This window comes from Gracilinanus agilis, chromosome 2 (genome assembly GCF_016433145.1).
Source record: "Gracilinanus agilis isolate LMUSP501 chromosome 2, AgileGrace, whole genome shotgun sequence".
In the NCBI taxonomy this organism is placed as follows: Eukaryota; Metazoa; Chordata; class Mammalia; order Didelphimorphia; family Didelphidae; genus Gracilinanus; species Gracilinanus agilis.
The window spans coordinates 319,088,283-319,102,219 of NC_058131.1; the positions used below are offsets into that span (position 1 = coordinate 319,088,283).

The 13,937-nt window shown below is 39.4% G+C and overlaps 1 protein-coding gene across 1 annotated transcript in view; it reads right to left on the reverse strand.

The window, feature by feature from the left end:
- Positions 1-13,937, reverse strand: part of NEK6 (NIMA related kinase 6) — a 128,739-nt gene that overhangs the window by 15,461 nt on the left and 99,341 nt on the right. The window contains exon 8 of the mRNA XM_044664249.1: positions 5,980-6,074. Coding sequence (XP_044520184.1) covers positions 5,980-6,074 — 95 coding nt within the window. The remainder of the gene's footprint in view (positions 1-5,979; positions 6,075-13,937) is intronic.

Here is a 13,937-nt window from a genome sequence, read left to right on the forward strand (position 1 = left end):
CCCTGTGAAGCTGCTGGTCCTGGCAGGGATGCCTCAGTTTAATGGAGAGGAATGAAGGGACAGAGAAGTCCATAAGGGGCCTTAGGGAATATCTGGTGCAAATACCTCATTTTACAGTTAAGGAAATTGAAAACTATAAAAATGAAGTGACTTGGCCACAGTTATCTGGTTTGTCCTTTGTTTCCAAGAGGACAGATGATGTCTCAACTTGTTCAGAAATATGTGTGAAGAGTTATGCTCTTTGAGAGTAACTGAAGTCCAGTGGCAAGGCAAAAGTCAAGGTGACTAGTCAGGATGCAGTGGATAACCTTGGGATCTTCCACGTCTGATCAAGCTCTAAGCTCCACAGCACTTGCTTCAGCTACCTTTGTGGCTGTTGGAGCAAACTGTTTTCATCTTTCTCTTCTGCTGAGTGAAGTCCTCTAATTTATGTCGTTTACTCTCAGCCTGCTTTAGTATGCCTTTTACTAGCCACCGGGGACATGTGCATGCTACAGCTTCTTGGAGTCACAGATGAAAGTTCAATGAAAGGTAGATACCAAAGGGAGTGCTGAAAAGGTGTTAGTCTCCCTGAACACTCCATACATCCCAGGAGAGAAGGCTGGACTTAGAGTCAGGAAAACTCATCTTCCTGAGTTCAAATTCTGGTCTCAAACACTTTCTAGCTGCGTGACCCTTGGCAACTCACTTAACCCTTTTTGCTTCAGTTAGCTCATTTGTAAAATGAGCTGGAGAAGGAAATGGCAGACCACACCAGGATCTTTGCCAAGAAAACAAACAATCAGACATGACTGAACAACAGTTATCTAGATAGTGTCAAGAGCTAGGTCTAGAATTCAGGTCTCTGACTCAAATTTTAACAGTCTCTGTGGAACTAGGATTCAGTCAAGCCCTCCTTATTCCAAGACCAGTATTCTTTCCACTCCATAAACCAATGCAATTTTCCTCATTTTGCACCACAGGTAAAATGTGTCCCTGGACACATCTTGTTCCCAGTTGGGGCTGTGCTAAGTTCTCTTTTGGAAGAGGCAGAGGGCTATTCAGCTCTTAGCAGCTCTGGGATATTCCCAGAGGCTGTTTAATCCCTCTAGCAGGATTGTATTGATCTATTTCATTGACTTCCCAGCACCAATAGTTCCCTCCCTAGCTGCAAACCACAGCAGCAGGTCCTCCCTCCCTCCCGTGCTCCAAACAAATAAATCAGCCCCTATCGAACTGAGGGACTCATGACTGGTAATACACTAACGATGGGACATTACCTTGTTAAGCAAACATTTAGTTACCTCAGTTGAAGATTGGAAAGGAGAAGCTGGCTGAGTGAAAATCCAATGCTATCTTCACTTTCAGGGTCGAATGTGATAAATGGGAGCCATATGAATGAAGAAGGACAAAGAGCTGCTTCATATAGTCAGAGCCTGGCAGCCCCATCAGTTAAACAACTTGTGCCTTGGGAAACATGGTAGGAGATTCAGACTCTTTGTGACCTCTTTTGGGGTTTTCTTGGCAAAGATACTGGAGTGGTTTGCCATTTCCTGCTCCAGTTCATTTTACAGATTAGGAAATGTAGACAAAGAGGGTTAAGTTACTTGCACAAGATCACGTAGAGTATCTAATACCAGATTTGAACTCGGGAAGATGTCTTTCTGACTCTAGCCCTAGCACTCTCTTACACTGCACCACCAGCTACCCAGAGAAGACTGGGGCCCAAACCTTGGCTTTGTTATTATCTGTGTGGTTTTAAGCAAGACACTTCTATGTTTCAGCCTCAGCTCTTTCCTTTCCAAAAACTAGACTTGAACTAGATGACCTCTTAGGGGTCTTCCAGCTCTACCATTCTGCTCGAAATACAAAAGCTCCTAACCTAGCCAATGGCTCACTCAAAGCTTTTCCAACTCCATCTCCTCCTTCTCTGTCTTTGTACTAGCTGTCCCCCACACCTGACTGTGCTGTCTCCTCACCTCTACTCCTTACCTTCCCTGACTTTCTCTAAGGCTTAGTTTAAATCCCACCTACTCACAGGAAGCCTTTTCTTTGGGGGGGGGGGAAGGGGCAGAGGACAGGGAAAGGCTTCTTGTATAGGGTAGGATTCAAATGTAGTTTTGAAAGAAGTTGAGGAAATGAAGTAGAGGAGAAAAGAGGAAGAGAGCATTCTAGGTCTAGATAGTGAAAAGGAACAGTCAAGAGAGGGCAGAGTCATGTATGAGGGGCACAAGTCAGCCAGAGCAATGAGATCACAAAGAATATGAAGACATGTGGAGTATAAGGAGACCAGAAGGTAGGAGGGGGCTTGGTGGGGAAGAGCAATGAGTGCCAAACATGACTTTTCATATTTGATGCTGGAGACAACAGAGAGCCAGGTTAGGCTGTGGTGTAGGGTGTGACATGAGCAGATGTATGATTCAGGCAAATCGCTTTGGTGGCTGAGTAAAGGATAGATTGGGTAGGGAATGCCTCAAAGCAAGGAAACTCTCCATCTTCACTTGCAATAAACTAGGCAGGAGGTTATGAGAGTCTGCACCACCACAGTGGCCATTTGAACAGAGAGAAAGCAATATATACAAGATATATTGTTGAGGTAAAAAACAAAAAGATTTGGCAACAAGCTGAGTATGAGTGAGGAGCTGAGGATGATGCTAAGGATGAGTCTGTCTGACTAAGAGAATGGTGGTGCCCTCAACAGTAAAAGGAAAACTGGGAAGAAGAGAGGGTTTAGGAAAAAGAGAATGACTTCTGTTTTGCAATGTGTTGAATCTAAGATGCCTAAGAATGATCCAGTTTGAGATATCCAAAAGGCAGTTGATGAAACAAGACTGGTGATTAGGAGAGATTAGGGCTGGAGATATAGATCTGAGCATTATCTGCAAACAGATGATCATTTAACCTATGGAAGCTGATAAGATCACCAAGTGTAACTACATTTAGAGAGAAGAAGGGCTGGGATAGACCATGGAGGAAAATGAAGGTTTAACAGGCAAGACATATTTGAAGATCCAGTAAAGAAGTCTCAGAAAAAGCAGTAAATGAGTTAAGAGGAAAATCAGGAGGAAATAGTATCATGAAAGTCTAGTGAAGAGAATATTCAAGAGGAGGAGCTGATTGATTTTGTTAAATGCTACATACAGATTATTGAGAGATTGATTGAAGATTGGTCATGAGGGAATAAGTTTTTTGGTGCGGCAATTATGAAATAATCTATTAAGGTATGCTGGAATTAGGAGTTATATATCTGTTATGGGAATATCCACGATGAAGAAACTTTGGTCATCTAAAATGAAGTACGGTATTGACTCATCTGGAAGAATAAGACACAAATTTTTGGATATGGCCAATGTGGGGATTTATTTTATCTGATTATGCAAATGTGTTACTAAAGTTTTGTTTTCTTTTTCAATTGGGAAGATAGGATTGCCAAAAAATAGAAAAAGAAAGAAAAGATCATTAAATCATTTCTAAAAAACAGGCAGAAAAGAATAGGAGCAATAGCAAAGAGAGACAAGCAAGGCAGCTTTGAAATTTACACTAAGATTTTATTATATGCTTAAAAAGAAAAGCAAGCTATTTGTAATAGATTTGCAGTTTTGTGTACAATTAATGGAAGTATTCAGAAGTGTTCATTTTATTTAGTGCTTGTAAAATTAAGAATAAGAAATAAAATTTAAGAAAGAATTATGAGTTGAGATAGTATCTAACCAAATGAAACCAGGGATTCCTGATTTACCACAGAAAATCACTTTGGACTGTTTAAAATTAACTGAAGTCAGAATGCTTCACATGAAGGCTAATAGTAACAGAAAAATTAAAGTGTGACTTATGATAAGCAGAACAAAATAATAAACCTTTTTACAAAATACCTGTGACAAATTCAGGTTTTAAGGATGACTATTGGCTTTTCTTGTTTTCAATTTCTAGGTCCATCTATCCCTCTCCAAAAGTTCCTTTGCCTATATATTTGCTCCTCTCTCCATTCAACAACCTTCTCTTGACTCCCTTACCCCTTTGCTTTTGCTCTTATGTTGGCCTTGCTTTCTTTCCTCCTACTCACTCTTCAAATCTGCTTTCATCCTCATCACCACTACTTACCTGCTATCTACTTCACCAGTGACTGCATCAAATGCAGTAATTTTTTCTCCACCATCTTTTCTAATTTATCTGAAGCACCTGATATTGGTTTATATACCCTTTGTATGGCTAAGCTCTTCTTCCCCACCTCAAGCCTCTATGACTTTGCTTCCTTTTGGTTTCTCCTAAGCCTGGCTTCCCCTCAGTACAGCAGTTAGAGCTAGACCTGGAGTCAGGAAGACTTTGGGTTCAGATGCTGTTTGAGTGTTTACTTGCTATGTGACCTGGGACATCACTTAACTTTTCTTAGCCTCAGTTTCCTTAGCTATAAAATGAGAATAATAATAGCACCCACCTCATAGGTTGTGAGGAACAAATGAGATAAACAATATAAAGTGTTTTGCAAACCGAAAGCATTAGATGTGTTCTGATGGCAATGTCTCATTTACTGGATCCTCTTCCTCCTTCCTAATTGTAGATATCCTTCAAGTCTCTGTCTTTGGCCCTTTTCATAGATTCTGAGATTTGGAAGGGATCTCAAAGGTCCTGCTCTTTCAACTTTTACTTGATCGGTAATCCTATGTATACATCTATAAAATCTTTGAGAAGCATTTATCCAGTTTTTTGAAAACTCTAGTGTGGGGAAATTCAGAATCTCAAAAGACAACCCATTCCATTTTAGGACAGCTCTTGTTTGGAAGTTTTCCCCTAACACCAATTCCAAATATGCCTTTCTGCAATTCTATCAAAGAAAAGAGGGTAAAGATAAATCATATTTGTTCCCAATGCTTCCACTATTACCTTGATGTATGTCTCCCAAATCTGTACCTTTACTTATGTTCTCTCTTCTAAGCTCCGTGACTCTGCAGCTAAAGTTGTCCACTGAATATCTGCACCTAGATGCTAGATGGTCACTTCAAATATGACCAAAACCAAGTTCATAATTCAATAGTCTCCCTCCCAACTCCCAACCTCACATTTGCTACCCATCTAACTTGCTATCTCTATTAATATCACTGTTTGCCAGCCATCCAGGCTCAAAATATCAGAATGATCTTCTTATCTCAAATATCTCATCAGCTTCCCAGTCTTATTAATTATAACTTTACAATATGTCCCTAGTCCCAAAGACAATATCCTAGTTCAACCTTTTGTTTATATTTATCTATTCTTTTGCAAAAAACCTCCTAATTAATCTTTTTGCTTTCAGTCTCTCCCCTTCCAATCCATTCTAAAAGCTAACTGATTAATCTTCCTAAAGAACAGCTCCAGTCATATAACTGTACTAGTAAAAAAACACACAAAATTCAGTGGCTCCCTATTCCTACAAGAGCAATAGGCTCCGTGACCCCGGGCTAATAACCTTCCCATTCTGAGTCTTGATTTCCTTAATTACCAAATGAGAATATTCAACTCACTGAGTTACTCATGTAGAACTAAGTCAAAAATGCTTATAGTGACATTCAAAGTCCACCAACCAAACTACCTCTCTAACCTTTTTTCCAACTATTCTCTCCTTCATATATTCTAGACTCCAGACCAATTAGACTAGTCACTATCTTCTGAAAAATCCCATGTTTGAATTTCCTTCCTCTCAATATTCTATATTTTAAGGTCTTGAATCACGAGATCTTCTAGCTAGGAGGGACCTTAAATAGCATCTAGTCCAATCTTCTCATTTTATAGATGAGGAAAATAAAACTTAAGAGATTAAATCATTACCTAAAGGTACATAAGAATAAAGAACAGAGCCAAGATTAGAACCCAACTTTCTGCTGCTAAGTAGCTGGTTCTAGACATGTGGTTATAACTTGAACACTCTGTGGGGTGCAGCAATTTTGTCTCATGCCTTTACTCAGCCACCTTTACCCTGAATATCCTTCTCTACAACATGAAATTAAACCATTGGAAATGTCTTACCTCGTACAATAAACAGCCCAAAGACCAGATATCAGACTTAAAGTTATAGCCATTTTCATGAATTCTCTCTGGGGACATGTAGTAAGGTGTTCCAACTGAAATAAAGGAGGGAAAAGACAGTCATTTTTTTTTCAAGAAAAAAGGAAAAGTCAGCAAAACCTAGGAAGGCAGCACTGGAATATCAAAAACTAGAACTGGGAGTTAGAAGACTTATGCTCAAATCTTGGTGTGGGTGAATAAAAGCATCTTTCCAACCTCAGTTTCTTTATCTGTAAAATGAGGATACAGGACTCTACAAACTCTAAAGCCCCAACTGGTGTTAACATTTTTCAAGCATTCTATACTGAAATATTTGCTGTTCTAAAGTTACTTCCAGCTCTTATACCTACATTCTAAGATCCCTTCCTACCCAAATATCCAAAAATTCTATTTTATTCTCTTTCTTCCCAAAGGAACATTAATTATGAAAAGACAGTCTTTCCTATGGACAATAGGCATCAAAGGATGCTTGTTTGCCCCATAAGCCTGAGAGTTTATAGAACTTTGCTGAGATTCTAGATAGTATCTTTTTTAAAATTTATTTTTATTTTATTAAGTATGAAAAAGTTTCCATGGTTACATGATTCATATTCTTTCCCTCCCCACCCCATAGCCAATGCGCAATTCCACTGAGTTTTACATGTGTCACTGATCAAGACCTATTTCTGTATTATTGATATTTGCACTGGGGTGATTGTTTAAAGTCTACATCCTCAATCATATTCCCATCGACCCATGTGGTCAAGGAGTTGTTTTTCTTCTATGTTTCTGCTCCCACAGTTCTTTCTCTGGATATGGATAGTGTTCTTTCTTTTAAGTCCCCCAGAAATGTTTTGGATCATTGCATTGCTGCTAGTAGAGAAGTCCATTACATTTGATTGTGCCACAGTGTATCCATCTCTGTGTACAATGTTCTCCTGGTTCTGCTCATTTTGCTCTGCATCAATTCCTGGAGGTCATTCCAGTTCACATGGAATTCCTCCAGTTCTTTGTTCCTTTGAGCACAATAGTATTCCATCACCAACAGATACCACAGTTTGTTAAGCCATTCCCCAATTGACAGACATCCCCTCATTTTCCATTTTTTTGCTACCACAAACAGCATGGCTGTAAATATTTTTGTATAAGTCTTTTGCCCTATGATCTCTTTGTGGTACAAACCCAGCAGTGATATGGTTGTAAATAGTATCTTTAAGTAAGCTGGGGGTGGGGAGGTAGGGGTGCAAAGAGACAGAAGAACATGCAAAACCTGAAGAAAGTAGGGTTGTGCCTGCATTGTCAAACTACTTTTGAAAAATTAATGAAACAGAAGTCCTTTTCATTTCTTTCTCTTTTTTTCTCTCTTCCTCTCTTCCTCCTTTTCTCCCTCCCTCCCTTTCTTTCTTCCTTTCTACAACTCTTTGGGGCAAATTTTCGTCTCTCTGGTTATTGATGTGCTCACTTATTAATAATTATTACTCTCTCTGTATATATAGGTAAATATGTATGCACATTATATATATGTGTGTGTATATATATACGTGTGTATATATATACACCATTTAGCTAGCTATCCATCCATTCTCCCTATTCCTATGGAATATAGGAATATTGCATATTCTACTCCAGACAAACTAGCCCAATAATCTTTCCTTCCTCCCAGTATTCTATGTACACACGTATATATAAAGATTATTATTTTTGTATGTATACATAACATAGAATGTATCACTTTTTTGTATAAACACAAAAAACTATGTAGACATACACTGAGGTCATTTTAATTCTATATTTTGCTTTACACTTGAGAAGAGATGTAGGTTATATAAGATAAAGTATCTGCCTTTAATGTACTCTGTGACCACCCAAACTGAGATGCCAATCAGGAGGGATCAATTTACAAGAGGATTTGCTGCACGATTCTTTAACCTAGCATGCCCCCTTCCATCTACTTAAAATAAGAGTTATGAATAATAAAGAATTTTTATAGAGAATTTTTTTTGGAAAACACTTCATTTATGTAAAGTGAATTTCTACTTACATACAGTCAAGAGAGTTAATAAGACAAAGACCCATCCAGCCAGTGGCAGAGAAGGCACAGCCTATAGAGGAAGTCAGAGGGTGATTCATTATATGAAGAAAAGTGGTTATTCAAGCTCGAGTTTATCCTCTGCCACATGCAACTCTGAGCCACAGTTACGAGTGTGAATGAGGTCAGAGACTCATCCTGGGACATCAGCATCATCTCAGTTGCTTTGTGCTCCATGCACTAGAAGTGGGAAGAACCAGCATCCAATGCTACAAATTCCCCCATCTATTCCAGACGGGTTTCATTAGTGTGCAGAGATGCTGTGAGAGAGCAGAGCACACCACAGGTATGATGGGAAAGAAGGAAACTGTGCAGTCATGGGAACTTGTCCATCAATGGCCAGTAAATTAGGAGACTGTTCCTATGCTGGTATTTCTGTTCTCAATCTAATGGCTTGTTTATTTTAGTGATGGCTATACACCAGGCATTGTCATTACCAGATCCAAGGAGTTTTAGCACTTCTTCTTCACTCTCCTGACCCTCCAATAACATCATTCCAGAAACGACTGAAGCTGAATTCTCAAAAACTGAGTTCAAAACCCAGCCCTGTGACTTGGTACCCATGAAACCCTGGCAAGGTCACTGTCTTTCTTTGGGACTTGACTGCACTTGTAAAATGGAGTTGACTCATTTTGATTCAATTAAACAAATATGTATTAAATTCCTACAAGCTTAATGTCCCCAAAGCCTTAAGAACAACACTAGGAATTATAGAAAGTTTGGCTAGGACACAGAAATTGCTGCCTCCATGGAGCCTACAGCCTCATAACAGAATTAAGATACACTAATAGACAACTAAGAAATACAATACTACATAATACAAATGTACTAGAGAGATACAGGGTATTATAGTTGAGTCTTTTTTCAGTCACATCCAACTTTGTGACCCCAGTTGGGGTTTTCTTGGCAAGGATAGTGAAGTGGTTTGTCATTTTCTTTTCCAGCTTCTTTTACAGATGAGGAAACTAAGGCAAACAGGGTTAAGTGACCTACCTAGGGTCACACAGCTATTAAGTATCTGAGACTGGATTTTCACTCATAAAGATGATTCATCCTGATTCCAAGCCTAATAATCTATCCAGTGCACCACTAATACAGGGAATCATATGAGGGCTAAGAGGAATTTCATGACAATAATCATTTATATTTATGTAGTACTTTATAAAGAATGTAATATCCATTTTCTGGACACTCCTGCTCTACAAAACTTGCAGGATTATTAGGGTTCAAAGGAGGTAATATCCATAAATTAACTTGTAACCATAAAAGCACTACATATATATGAGCTACTACAATTCTTGTTTGGGGGCTTCCAAATATTAAAAACTTCGTGATAATTTTCTGTGAATGGTGTGCATTCAGCCCTTGTTTTTGATTTTGGAGCTTTACTATAAAACTGTACAGCTGCAGAACTGTCACATATAATGCCTGATGTAAATAATCATCACAGCTAGTTAGAGCTGGCAGGGACCTTATTATAGAGAATGTGGAAATCAAAGAATGTTAGAGCTGGAAGGGCCCTCAGATTATAGCATGTTAGAACATAGAATGGAAAACACAGAATGTCAAAACCAGAAGGGGCCTGAAAACATAGCATGTTAGAACTAGAAGGGCCCTGAGAATATAGCATGTTAGAATATGGACCACACAATGTCGAAATAAGAAGAGGCCTGAAAACATAATGTTTCTCAGGGCTTAAAGGGCCCTGAGAATATAGCATGTTGGAATATAGAACACAGAACACAGAGTGTCAAAATCAGAAGGGATATGAAAACAAAGAAGGTTAGGGATGGAAGGAACCTGTGAGCGTTGAACATTAGATCAGAGGATGTTAGGGCTGGGAGAAATCTTAGACATGAGCTAGTCCAGTCACCTGAGGGAATTCAATAAAGACTGCCTGACTGAATGACTGAACCCAAGCCAACAAAACTCAGGAGTTACTACTGACTGATCTTAAAATAGACAATTTGATAAGGGAATCTTTTATTGTTTCTGTTTCGACAGCACCTTCCAGCAAATCTCTAATCCAGCGCCCAAACATGGCTTCTCAATCTCTCACTTTTCTTTTTCACAGTGGGGGACAGAGCTCTGAATATGAAAGAAGAACCTAACAAATTCTGACCTTTCTTGTATCTTTACAAAGAAATCTGAGTTTCAAACGGAGAAATATCAGAGCAAAACAGGGACCTCAAAGGGGGAGCTGATTAAAGCATCTCTTCATTCCTGAGACATTCCGTTCCTGTCAAAACAAACTTCGAAATGTTTTGAAATACTTGTGGTTTTGTATATGAAAAAGGCAAAGCTTTCACCTAAGTTTTTTGAGTTCCTGTTCAACTTTTTTTTGAGAATAAGAATGAAATAAAATAACTAATGAATATCTTTTGTTATTTTTTGAGAACCCCTAACTAAGGTGGCTTTTCTGAAAGACCTCTGCTCACCTATGGAGACATGGTTACTAGGACAAGTAGATTTACATAGCATTGAAAGCCAAGCCCAGGCCCCTTGGGAAAAGCAGGGGAAGAGGGAAGGAAATGAGAAGGGAAGGAAGAGTAGGGAGACATGGACAGAACAGGATGTAGACAATGAGAGTGTCTGACAATGAGAGTGATGATAGAAAACATGACTTCTGAAAAACAAAAATAATTGTCAGAGCTGGAAGGGCCCCTAAATCAGAGTGTTAGCCCTGGGAAGTGTCTCGCTGCCTAGAATAATGAAAACAAGAGAAGGTCTTAGAACATGCAAAGTTAGTACACAGAATGTTAGAACTCAGGTCCTAAAATCTCAATTCTAGCATTTTATCTTCTAAAGATAAAATTTCTACCTCTTGAATCATATGAAACCAGTCACCAAAGTAATAAATATCCTCTCAGAATGGCAATGGTCAAATCTTATTTTTAATGAAATGGGTCATGGCCAAGGTCTTTCTACAAAACCAGATTTTCTTTACAAAAAAGTAAGTGGCCATTTACCCTCACTACATGCAAGGAGTTCAGAGGGAGAAGAATGGAAGCTATAGGGACAGCATGCACTCATTCGTGGCAGACTCTAGCCCCTGCTGGGACCTTGGTGGCATACAAAGTCATTTGAAGACCAGATAATTTTACATGTGCAGGAATATTTCAACTCCCAGTTGGGCAGATGCCAAAGAAAGTTTCTGATTAATAGTCTCTGATTAGACCATCCTTGTCAAATTGGCTAAAGCAATACAATGGTGAACCCAGATGATTAGGTTGGAAGTCCTGTGCAGTTCGGTAGAAGCTGCTCATTACAGGGGAATTCCTTCAGTCTGCTGGCCAGGCCAGGAAGAGAACTGGGCCAGTCTCTCCATTTCCCCGATGGTTATATAGAAATTAATGTATCATTTTTTTTAAACAAGGAGATTGGTGGAGGATGGGGGGGGGGGGAGGAAGGGGAGACTGTGCTATCCATTTTCTGTCAACCCCATAGAAACAATAACAGCCATGCTTGGGAGGGCTGTGTCCCAGACTCATTTAATGTAATGGTACAACCCAAAGGCACCAGCTTCAAATGAGGAAAAGGGCTCACTCATCTGAATCACAAGCCCATTCACGCTGCTGTGATCTGAGGCTAGGCACTGGGCTATATAGGAAATGACAATTTTGAATCAGAAGGCAAAGCCATCATGTTGTTTGCCCTTCTCCATCTTAATTTTTATGCCAAAGGGTGGGCACTCAGTGACCCAGACAAACTGGATTTGAGAGCACTTAAGGCCAGGAGCCTCTAAGGACTCTGAAGGGTTGTGGCACATGAAAATCTAAAAGAAAGTGAACAATTAAGAGAGGAGAAACAGACAGAGAGCCTGAGAACAAGAGAGCAAGAGCCAGAGTTTATATTGGGGATGAGATTAGAGCACACAGTATTGCTAGGATCCCTAAACTCCTAGAGGAAGGGAAGATAAAGGAATTATGGTGGATCCTAATCGGCCAGGGACAGCATATGAAAAACTACTTCAGGTGACTTCTTAGTACCTTGGTTTCATCTTCTGTAAAATGAGGAGGGGTAGACTAAATCACTCTAGCTAGAAGAGAATGTTTTGTGTCCTAAAGACTTGTCCAGAACAAATTGTCTAGGTCCCTGACTTCAGGATGCTTAAAGTAGAAAAGACAAATACACACTCTCTCACTCTCACCCTGTCTGTCTGTCTGTCTGTCTGTCTCCCCCAAGACATTTTGCTAGTTTTAAAGACTTACAGTAAACTAGAAGAGGATGCAGATGCCAAAGCAACAAAGAGATGCTGTATTGCTGAAATCTTTCCTCAATGCCAATAGATACAACTTCCCCATGATTTTAAAGTACTCTAAATTCATTTTCTCTTCTCAAGGATAGTACCAAGATGATATTATCATGCTGGACTTGGGGTTAGAGGGATATAGATTTAAATGCTGCCTCCAATATCTTCTCCATTAATGGTGGTTATGAATATTTACTTCCCAAAACATTGAAGCTGAGGAGTGAGGTGGGCACTTCCTCTAATGATGCAGATTGCAACCCGTCTACACATTCTCATCTGTGTGACTCTTCTCCATATTTTCCTCTAACTTCTTTGTAGGGAGGGGGAGAAGGTTTCTACTCAGCTTGCTGGGAGCCTTAGTTCTCCTGACATTAGAAGATATACAACATAGAAAATCTGTTAAATCTCACTCTTGCTACATCATGAGCCTATCCCCCTTTTCCAGGCATACATGTCTTTGATGACATCTTTTATACCATTTGTTACTATTAATAATTTAATATGCATTTTCAAATGAATGATGAATGAGTTAACAATTGCCTGCACTATTTTTTCCTCCTAATGTCTGCTTTACATGCCTACCCATGGTAGAAGATGCCTCTTTGGGACCTGAGCCTTTCCCCCAGGTCACTGGGCATTCATGCAACTGGTTTTATTAAGATAGTTTCTCAGAAAGATTCTTCTTCTTTCTGACGCTTTTAATGTTCCTCTGATTGGTTTTGATGTTTTCGTTTTTTATCTGGAATCTTGAGATTTGGTTCTCTTGCATTTCAAAATCATTCTTGTTTGCAGAGTTAAGAGTTAGTTCATCCCTCTCTACCAATAAAGTGGAATTTTCATGTCTAAATGAATTTCTCAGTTCTACTAAGGAAGAGGAAGATTGATGGCATTAGCCTTGTTAGAAGTAAACACAACTTATCAGGAACCCTGGGATCTAGTCTCAATTCTACCTCCTGTGGGTCCTTGGGAAAGTTGTTTCAGGGAGTCAATTGATAAGCACTTTTAGGTGATAGCTTATTGTTTGTCAGGCACTTTACTAAATCCTGGGGATTTAATGAAACCCAGTATCCGCCCTCAAGGAGGTTATGATCTCACAGGAAAACATCAGGCATCTTAGAAAATAACTAGGTAGCATAGTATATAGAGCACTCATCTTGGAGTCAGGAAAACCTGAGTTCAAATGTAAACTCAAACACTAGCTGTGTGACCTTGGATGAGTCATTTAAGCTTTGCCTTAGTTTCCTCATCTGTAAAATGGGGCCAATATTAGCATCTATCTTCCAGATTGTTGTGAGAATAAAACAACACTTGTAAAGTACTTTGAAAATTTAAAAGTACTATATAAATGCTAGCTATTGATATTATCTTCGCTCTGTTAGCCTAAATAACTCATCTGTAAACTGAGGAGATGAGTCTAGAGCAGTAATGGGCAAACTATTCCCTGCTGGCCAGATCTAGGCCATAGTTTGCCCATCAGTGCCTTAAACAATTCCCTAATCACTACATCTGGATCTGGATGTGGGGGCACATCCAGATGTACTGATTAGGGAATTGCTGGGCAAACTACAGCCTGGATCTGGCCCTTGGGGAATAGTTTGC